This window comes from Corvus cornix, chromosome 7 (genome assembly GCF_000738735.6).
Source record: "Corvus cornix cornix isolate S_Up_H32 chromosome 7, ASM73873v5, whole genome shotgun sequence".
Lineage (NCBI taxonomy): Eukaryota > Metazoa > Chordata > Aves > Passeriformes > Corvidae > Corvus > Corvus cornix.
In genome coordinates, this window is record NC_046337.1 from 8,911,538 (window position 1) to 8,922,126 (window position 10,589).

At 51.9% G+C, this 10,589-nt stretch overlaps 1 protein-coding gene across 1 annotated transcript; it reads right to left on the minus strand.

The window, feature by feature from the left end:
- Window positions 1–6,123: 6,123 nt before the first annotated feature.
- On the minus strand, window positions 6,124–8,177 carry C1QL2 (complement C1q like 2). Its single transcript, XM_039555523.1, is given in 5 exon segments — window positions 6,124–6,915; window positions 7,352–7,750; window positions 7,752–7,787; window positions 7,789–7,846; window positions 7,848–8,177. Coding segments are annotated over 5 exon segments (816 nt in total). The 5' UTR covers window positions 7,991–8,177; the 3' UTR covers window positions 6,124–6,735.
- Window positions 8,178–10,589: the final 2,412 nt, after the last annotated feature.

The following is a 10,589-nucleotide window of genomic DNA, read 5'->3' on the forward strand; positions in this document are numbered from 1 at the left end:
TCAATATGTAATAACACTGCATCGTGAATTATGGAGTTGCTGGAATCAATGGGATTTTGCATATTAATTGCAAACACACCCAAAAAGACAAAGGAATTTATTGGCTTAATTAGTGTTTCAGCTCTAATAGCATTCAGGCTTCATTCTCACACAAATTGATAAATAGCAGCAGTGTTACTCCTCAAGGATGCTTTGCCTTTTGAGAGGGGAGGCTGAAAGTTTACGATCTGAGCTCTCTCTCAGCTGCGGTGATGCACGCAGCAGGGGTTTGGAGGAGTTGAGTTTCAAAGGTATTTGACACCTCTCTTTCCTAAGCAGGTTGCTAGATGTCGGCAAAAGGAGCTGCCCTGCCCTGTCGGGGTGTTTTTTCTGAAAGACATTTACACAGTGACACTGACGGGGCAGGACAAAGAAATGGACCTGAACCATTTCCACCTTTAGGGTACAAAAACTGAGATTCATCATCTTACATCCCCAAACACTACTTAACCAGTTGCCACACTGGCAATCCGAGGGAAGATACATGTAATGTACTTACGGATTGATTCTGACTCCAGTGTGAAAAAAACTAGGTGTGAAAAGAAATTAGATAGGTGTACCTGGAAGCAAACTTTGGCCCTTGGGCTCCCAGCTCCCAAGAAGCACAGCTCTGTGAAAAATAAGGTGCTAGAAGAATGGGAAGCAAATGTCAAGAATTCAACTGTATACCAAAACAAAACAGAGAGATCCACCTGGATCTGATCTCCATCACCCCCTGCATTCACATGCTGCAGCACAGCATGACTGACACGAAGCTTCAGGAACAGCATTACAATAATGAGGGAAGAGCAAGACACCACCTGAAAAGCAGCTTCCTCCCTAAGGACTTGAAACATTTTCTGCATTATCATACCACCGAAATTGCACCTTAAAGCTAAGATCCGACAAAGAATCATTGTTCATAAAGCCTGTGCTCACATCTTCAAACAAGTTATTCTCCTGGGCATTCCTCCCCGCCCCCCACCCCATTCTCAGCAGCAGGTCTCTCCTCTTTGGGATGGGGATCACATCACAACACTTAAGTGATAAGCAATTTGTTGACAAAGAGAAATGTCACCAAGAAAACATTTCAGCTGCATTCAAGACTGGGGCTGGATAGTTTTTTTGTTTGTTTTTCTAGACAAGATCTGGCAGCTGCAAGCAAAACGAAGAGCCAGGATCATGTGAGTGTGCCCTCGCTGGGAGGCGCGCAGTCAAAGGCTGCAGGCAAGCCATGCTCTCTGTGTCACCATGCCCACCGAGCACTGGAGGAAATAATCCTGCATTAATAGGGCAGCAGATCATAGAGATCAAGCAGGCCTTTTCTGTTTCTACCCTAGTTCGTGCCAAAAGAAACAAAACGGGAGCAAATGCACAGAGAGAGGGATATGCCATCAGCCCCGTGAAGAAAATCTACTCCCATTTATTAGGATATAGAGAGACCTGTGCCACACAGCTGAATGGTTAATTCAGGCTATTTTATAATTGGAAGCACCCAATTTCTGGGCATTTGTGGCTTTTTCTGCGAGGAAACAGGATTATCACTCACAGCTCCCTCTGAATTACACTCTGCAAAAGCTTGAGAGATCCTGCTGAGCACTCTCTGGAAGGGGCCAGGACACAACAGTGGCTTGGCACCCTTCAGGTTGTCACCTGAAACCACCAGCCTTCAGGGCTTCAGCCTGAAATACAGGGGGAAGAAGGGGAATTCCAATGTATGTTCAAGCCTAGGACATCAAGTCATGCCCCAGCCTCAGCCTCTCACCCACCCAGAAGGAAATGCCCCTGTCCCCCTGGCTGATCCAGGGAACAAGCCTTGCCCTTTACTGGCCTCTTTGTAACTTACCATCGAGGCAATTAACAAACTGGTCCTAAATAGAGAGGAATCAGGAGCTCAGCCCCAATAATCTTTCATGTCCCTGCTGCAATGCCCCCACAACCTTCAAAAATGAAGCTCATTCAAGGGCAAGTGGGCTCAAGAAATAGTGAAGCATTTCCTCCACTGCTGCTGTGGGACCTGCTCTGTGACCAAAGAATTCACTTCTGAATTGGCACGGGCTTGGTCTAGAGAAATGAGTCTCCATTTGTGTGTTACCTTCAGTTTATAAACAAGCTGAACCTCTTTCTGCCATTAAGTGTGAAACCAGCCAAGAGCAGGCTCTCACCCAAAACTGACAGGGTGTGCACACAGTAACAGTTTACCTCTCTTGTCTGTAATTAATCTTCCAAGTCTCTGCATCATGTAGGCTTTCACAGTAAAAAAGACCAAACTTCTTGCAGTCTCAAAGTCAGTGAAGATTCAGTTAGTCTTTATTTTATTCTGACAGGCTCCTTTATCCCAGAGACAATACTAAGACACATGATTTTACCAGGATTTTTTTCCCAGAGTTCAGTCCAATCACAAAAAGGAAAAAAATTAGCATGTTACAAAAAAAAAAAAAAAAAAAAAAAAAAAAAGTATTTAACACAGATTTGAAATAAATCTATATGCCATTTTGCCTCTATTGTCACAGACCCCTTAATATAATTAGTTTGTGGCATAAACAGAAAAAGAACACATGAGCATCCACCAAAACCCATCCTCCCTACTTCTTGAGTTCACAAATTAAACCTGTCCAGGCACTGTGAGCCACTGGAGGAGGCAAGCAAAGAGATAAACAAGCATTAAATCACCAAGAAAAATACCCAAAGTGAGTTTCAAAAGCAGCAAGACGAAGATCAATGCGTGGTTCAAAGCATGTGTGTAAAGACACAAGGCACAAAAAGCAACACTTTGCTTTTCTTACAGCAAAAGGGAAAGATGAGAACCCACCACAGGACTGTTCTTGCTGCTGCAAGACAGGGAGACCCACTGACCCAAGCACTGCTCCACAGGGGAATGAGCATCAAGGAGGAAATCTGCAAGCTGAGATCCTGGAAAACACAGAGGCACCAGACTTGGCACAGGACACCCGACACCAACTGCTCTCGCAGCATGGATTCCTCAACTCTGTACCCTGCCTGGAGAAAACTCAGCACCAGCAGCTCACCCTCTTCACCACCTAAAGACAAAGCAGTATTTCTTCACCCACCTCCCTAGAGACTTGCCAGGAGTTCCCCAAACCAGTGAAGGTCAAGACAGAAGAAAAGTGCCCAGTCACAAATTCACTGGCTTGTGGGAGAGCGGAGTGACCTGAACACCTTCCTCCAGGGAACAACCACAGAGCAGGGGTGGCTGGCACCTCCCTCAGGGCTCTCTGCAGCATCCCCACTTCCCCTTTTTCATGATGTTTGTGTGCTTCAACATCTTCCTGCTTGCCTCTCTTCCAGGGATCCCTTCCATAGCCAGTACTGAGCAGGCACAGGATAAGGGTCAAGGTTTCACATTGGTAGCACAAAGATCAGGGATTTGCTGGTGCAGTATCTAAGTTACTTTGACAGCATGAACACCTGTCTTTTTTTTAAAATCTTAACTTTAGTATTATCATCTTAACTTAAGCACACAGCTGGGCTCAGAAACAGAAAGCACCTTTTGTCTAAAACTCCAATCTTCCACTCCTTTCAGGGGGCTTTCCCTACTCACATCACACCTGATAACCTCCAAATTCTTAAAAGCATTTGCTTAACTCATCAATAACACCTCTGAGGGGTCAGACCTCCAGAACAGACACTGGCTAATGGTTGTTTGAGATGCAGTATCATTTGGGAAAAGCAGTCCCAGAGAAAGCTGAAGGCAGCCCCTTGAGTACACTTGAATTCTCCTCTTCCCATCCAAACCAGGGGACCAGGGTATCCCCTTTACAAACAGCCCCTTCTCTTTGTGACATGAAATGTGCAGAACCCGCAGACCATTCCTAAGGGCAGGAAGACTCAGCTGAAGCCCAGAAGACTACAAGGCCACCTCAGGGTGCTTGCTGGACTGTGTGTGACCCTGCTCTCACCCACAGCCACTGGCAGCACAGGCACCACCATCCCCATCCGCAGTGCTGCCTCTGCTTTTCTGGATAACTGCACCACTGAGCACTCAAGTTTTTCACCTCCCAATTGCTTTTCCCTGTGTTATGTCAGAAAAAAACACAACCTACATCCTGAGCTACCACCAAGATGACTGGGACAGAGGAGCCTGTCCAGGCACCACTGCCGCAGATGCTGGGTGAGAGCCACAGAGCCCCCACAGAGGCAATTCAGAAGACCCTGCAATGGGGAGAGGAAACAAAAAAGCCTGTGAGCAGCTGAGGGAGACGTTCATTCTATCGATTGTGTAAACTGTCAGTGGAGTGGCAATGAGCAATTTTTTTTGTTTCTATCCTGGGGAATAATCCAGCCTGATAATTAGTACATAAGAGATAAGTGGAAAATGAGACATCTAGTGAGGGTGGTTCAAGCCTCCTCATGACATTGATAATGTGCAGATACATAGATCACTGTCGGGGCAAACTGCCACTGTGAGCCTGTGTCTTCCCATTGCCTCATCAATCCATCATCCGCTTAGCTACTGACACCTTGGCAGGCACACACCACCAGCCCTGCATTTGAATTGAGAGGAGCAGGCTCCACCAGGGAATACAGATTTAAAAATCTAAGATTCAAATTTGTTTAAGTATTGTGAACAGCAATTCCCTTGCAAGGCATCTTCATTGCCCTTTTGCCAAGGGGGAACAGTTGGGTCTTTGTTAGAAGTACAAATTGCTTCTTAATGCAAAGGATAAAGCAGAGCCCAGGCACCTCCTTAGAATTCCTCCTGGCTCCTGCTAATGCTGCTGCATGTCAATTTTAATTTTTTGAAATTTAAACCAAGGGCTTTGTGTCTAAGCTCCATTTCATTGAAGGAGGGGGGAGGAATAGTCAAAAAGGATTACGGATCCGGTGGGAATTGAGGATCCATAGCAATTATACTTCATTTGGATGGTCTCAGACACTGGTTTTAATCATATTCTAAATAGTACAAATCGACAAGACATAAGAGATTGATAAGTGTCTAACACATGTACCTGGTTATGAACTCTGCTTCACTCAGCTGGGGGATGTTTGAGGACGGGATGGAGGAATTGCTTTCTCCCTTTGACCCTCCTTTTCCAGCCAAGGAGAAGACAATACCCACTGAGGACTAGGTAGGAGACAGGAGTGACTGTAAGAACTTGGTCATCATGGGGCTGCCCCAAAGTGGGGCTGGAACAAGTCCATCTGACTGTGGCTCCCTTTCCTCCTGCAACGTCAGGGCAGGGGCAAAGCTCCAGCCTTGGCAGAGCTGTTTCAGACCAGCTTCTGTCTCTCTTATCTGTGAAACTGCACTAACACTGCAAAGGGCAGAGAACTGATAGGGAGGTAAGAAGTTCAGGAGGGAAAAATGAAATGACAAGACAGTAAAATGAAAGTAAGTGCTTTTGTAAATCAATTTAGCTCTTTTAGCTTCAGCAGAGCAGTCCCAGTCTACCCAGACTGAGGAGGTTACCTACTGGGGTGATGACGAAAAACGTACCTCCTCCACCAAAGGCTCAGAACCACATGCACTACTTACACACCTGTGCATTTTGAAAAGGCCAAGACTGGCTGGGATTTAGAGGACCATCAGGAGAAAACCCTTCTAAATGGTCTGAATCCATCAGTCTTGAGCAAGCTTTCTCACCCAGCCTGTCTCAGGCACTGTGCAGACCCACCTACAGTCAGGTGTGGTTTCCAACCCCTACACACACTGCAAGTGCAAAGGTTTAGACAAACTCTCTCTCCCCTGCTGCCTTCTTACGTTTGTCAAGCATTTTTACAGAAACACAGCTTTCCATAATCACTGATTAAACTGCTTTTCCTGTACTTCACTAACCTCTGGATCAGGTTTTAAACCCAGTAAATCTGTTTAGGAGATCCACTGCACACCCCCACTTTCACCTCTTGATGACTGTGTGCCTTCTTTTCACAAAACTGCATAAAGGTGAAGCTTTTTTCCTCTCTTTCTACTTCTTCCCAGCCCCCTCCAACCATAATCAAGACCTAGGCAAGGTACCCCATCCTAACTTTAAGTATTGCTACAAACCTAAGGGACTGAAGTGACCTCCTCCTTTACTTCCCACCCTCCTGTGGCATCACCACAGTGCTCCTTTGTAGCACTGGAAGAGACAGAAAGCAAGAAGGCATTGTCTAAAAACATAATTTAATGTGGTATTTGGGTGACCGTGGTCAATGACCAAATTCTTTTGCAGACAGAAACAGGTTTGACGTTAATGACACCATCATTCACACGAGCATTGCATTGCACAGAAAGAAAAGTTTACACTTGACCCCATACAAAGCAGCAGAGGGAAAAACAGTTATGGTCCAGTCCCACTTCGTGAATAGTTGATCTGAAAATTCATCATCGTCATTAATACTTATTGATGAAAAAATGTGACCTGTTCAAATTCCATGTGTGACACAGTCCAAACTCTGGGCTCTTTTAAACCTCCCTGGAACCACTCGAGAGTTTCAAGCTGCCGAGTTCCTCATGTGACACACGAAACACTCAGGCTGACAAAGGGAGAGGGGGGTCAGAAGAAATGGGGGAGAGTAAGGAAGGGGATCACTTTGTTTCATTTCTATTTCGTTTCCACAAGGGTGAAAATAAAAACATACAAACTGATAATGAAGCTAAAGTGACCTGCGGAGACAGGGGACACCAGCAGGAACAGCAGCACGATGGGGTATGGAAATGCCAAACAGCCCCATGTGCATCAGTGGCGGGGCCAGTTGTGTTGTGTCACTTGTGTGTCAATCAGGGTATAAAAGAAAGCCAGAGAAAGTGCTGTACTTATTGTTGTTGCCTCCGTGTGCTTTGCCTCCATCCAGCTTGACATACACTTCATCGCCGGAGTCCAGGTGCAGCACCACGCTGTTGCTGGCATAGTCGTAGTTCTGGTCTGCGTCTTGGGCGATGGCACTGGCCCGCACCTGCCAACACAGCCGCTGGGTACATCAGCCCCCCAGCCCCTCTTGCCCAGCGTCTCTATTAGCCCCTGAGTCACTCTCCCACAGCCCCTCCATCAGTCCTCCCTGTCCCCCTTTTCCAGCCCCTCCATCCGTCCCCCAAGACCCTCTTCCTCAGCTCCTCCATCAGTGCCCCAAGTCCCTCTCCCCAAACCCTCCTCTTCCCCATGTCCTCCCTCCCGCCCCTCTCCTCGCTTCCCCCTTCTCCCCAACCCGGCAGGAAAGTTTGCAAGCCGGGAGTTCGGAATTTGTCGCGGCTCTAGAGCTGCACCCCCGCCCCGACGGCGCGAAGGATGCTCCCGCTGCTTCTTTTCCCGGCAGCGGCCGGGGAAGACCGGGGGTCAGGGACAACCGGGGGACCCCGGGCGGGGAGGACGCGCGGGGGAGCGGCGGAACCCACCTGGCCGTTCTTGCAGAGGTCGGCCCACATGCTGGTGCCGTCGCCGCCGCGCATGAGGATGTGGTAGGTGAAGAAGTAGATGCCGCGCACCTGGCAGGTGAACTTGCCGCTGGCCGGATCGTAGTGGTTGCCCAGGTTGGTCACCACGTCGTCGAACTTGAGGACCTCATAGCCCTCGTGGGGGCTCTTGAGCCCCACGTAGAAGGCGATTGCGCGGCCCGCTGAAGGCGGCGCTCAGCCCGCCCGCCGCCTCGCCGCCACCGCCGCCCCGCCGCCGCTCCCGCCGCCGCCCGCGCCCGCCAGCGCCAGCCCGGGCAGCCCCGGCTTCCCCGCGTCGCCCCGTTCCCCCGGCGGGCCCCGCGGACCCGGCGGACCCGGCTCCCCGGGTGGCCCGCGGGGGGCCCGGTTTGCCCGGCCGGCCCGGCTCCCCTTTGGGGTCCCTGGACGAAGGGCGGCGGGGGGTTGGCGCCCAGGTCCTGCAGGGCCTCCACGGCGCGGTGCTGCCGGGGCCGGGCGGCCGCCACCGCTGTACGGGTCGCAGATCATGCGGCAGGTGCCCATCATCTCGTAGTGGGCGCCGGTGTCGGCGGGCGCTTGCAGCAGCAGCAGGGGCACGGCGACAAGCAGCGCGACGGCCATGGCCAGGGCGGAGCCCGGCGGCGGCCAGCAGCCGCCTCCTCCGCTGCCAGAGCCGGGCGGCGGCGGCGAGCAGGTCCTCCTTGCCGTGCGAGGCAATGGTGGCGCGGGGGGCCGGCCGCTCCCTGCGGGGGACGGCAAGAAGAGGCGGTGAGACCCCGCCGCCGGCGCCTCCCCGCCCGGCCCCCGCCTCAGCCCGCCCGCCGGCCGGCCGGGAGCCCCGCCATGCCGACAGCCGCCGAGAGCCGCCCCGCTCCGCTCCGAGGGGACGCGGCGCCCCGTCCGCCCGGCGGGGCTGGGCGGACGCGGGGGGCGTCGCCGCGGCGAGCGGGCGCCCGGCTCTACCCCTCGGCCCCGCGTGGGGGGACGGGCTCGCCCCGCCCCCGTCGCCGCCCCGACGTGGGGGGCGCGGGCAGGGCGGACCCACCTGCGGGGGGCCGGGGCGGAGCCGCCTGGGGGGCTCCGGGGCGCCGCCGTCGTTGCGGTCCGCGGGGCGCCCGTCTGCCAGCGCCCGCCCGCTCGCCGCGCCGAGCGCCGGTGGCGGCGCGGCCCCCCGGGCGGGGCGGGCGGAGGGGAGGGGAGAGGCGGCGGGGCGTCCCGCACGTCCCCGCGCACTCCGGCTGCGGGGGGATACCGCGCCCGCCCCGCCGTCACCGGCGGAGTCACTGCGGGTGCCGCCCAAACTGCGCCCCGCTGAAACCCGGACGGTCGGGGACGCATTGCCCCGTTCACCTGCCGCCTGAACTGCTTCCTCCCTGCATCTCTCCATCCCTCCGTCCTTCCGTCCCTCTGCTCGCAGCGGGACGGCCCCTGCGCGATGCCTGGAAGGCGGTCGGAGTCCCGGTCCCGCCGGGGTGAGCTCCCTGCCGCCGCCTACGCGACAGCTCTGCGGGAGGGGGCCGGGAAAGCCCCGCGCAGGCAGCAGGTCACCTCAGAGTACTCCCCGTGGCTTCCGCAGCCTCCCCGCGTCCTGCCTCGGCGGCCCAAAGACGAGCGGGGCAGCATCGCGGGTGCATCTTGCTCCTCCACACGCCCAAGTGTAACCAAAGTCCGTCCCGGTTTTCCAAACACACGCAGGGCTTGCCAAGTGAAAGGGGAGCCCTAGGAAGAAATGCCTTTAGCAGAGTTCAGGTTAGGTTACAGCACAGTGTTCTGTAGTTTCACTGCGTAATGACGGGTCCAAATCAAGTGGGTTTTCCCCCGAGAAAAGTGTGATTAATTGCCTGCGACTTTCCGAGTAAACGGTGGTAGCTCAGCGAGAGCTCTGGTATCGTAAACTGCCTGCGGGGATCTCCCCTGGAGAGAAAGTTGGGATCTTGTCCACGTGTCTCCGAGCGGAAGGTTAAGCACCCGTCCTGGAAGGAAAGAAAAGAGAGATACGGGGTTTACACAGATTGCCTCAGGGCAGCATTCCGGTGTCCCAAGCTCCCTTGGTGCATAAGAAGGGTGAATTCCCAGCGGGCTCGCCGGAGCTGAAGGCAGTCTGTTTGGCCTTAAAGCGGGCAGAGCTGCAGGTCGAAGGAGCGAGCCGCCCAGTCTGATCCAACGCCTGCTGAAGCTGATGGCCTGGAGGCATTATATGCAAATGAGAACATACAGGCTTCGTCCAAGAACTGTAGAAATGCCCTAAAAGGACTTGGGACTCTTCTGATAGTTTTCCTTGAAATTTAAGGAAGGGACATCAAGGTTTTTCTGCTGGAGTGCAGCACTTCAGGACCAGATCTCATCTCAGTTACATCCCTGCGTGCATCCACAATTTTTCTTGGAGTTATTCGGGCTTCACTCTGCTTTTGCTGAGATCAGAATTCAGCCCTGCCCCTTCGAGTGCTTCTGATTATTTTCCCCCACATCTATATATTTGAAGCTGGAAGGGATATTAATCTTGTAAAGATTAATTCTTTCCCTGAGAATCGTACGGATAGTCACATTAAAGTAACTATGTCTATTTCCTAGCACAGTGGAGCTAAATGTTTTAAGAGACGAGATTGTGAGGAAGACGTAAGTCCTTTTTCTCCCCTCTGAATTATGAGTTGCATCCCACAGAGTTATTTTAAGCCCCCACACGTGTCTAAAGCCCTGTAAAATGATTTCTAATAGTTGTTTCTGTTCCAGCTTTAGTATAATTTTCCATATATTAACTGTGCTAAATACAAATAAATTCACAAATAAATTACACTGCTTTGCTGCTCATCCCTACTTAAGCTTCTGTTAATTTCCCTTTTGTTCTCGTATTTGTCACTAGCTCTGCTCTCCCCGTGTATGTGAATCCTTGCTATTCCCCCAGAGCTTTGCAAACCCGCCTAAAGTGGCTTTTTTAATCTCCTGTTTTCCAAAGGCAGGAGCCACACCGTAGTTTTCTAACCCGTCTCTGAATAATTAAGTTCTTGCATCATTTGGACTCTGTTGGAACGTTCCTATTTGCAGCAACTCACTTCTCTAATGAGGTGACCAATACTGGGAACTATATTCCAAATAGAGGCTCACCAGCCCCTTCTGCAAAGCCAGAATAATTTTATGTGGTGGGGTCTGTTATTCCCACAGATCAGCAAGGACAAATGAAGAAGAAGAAATATATTCTAACGTTCTGCAGGACAAAATCGGC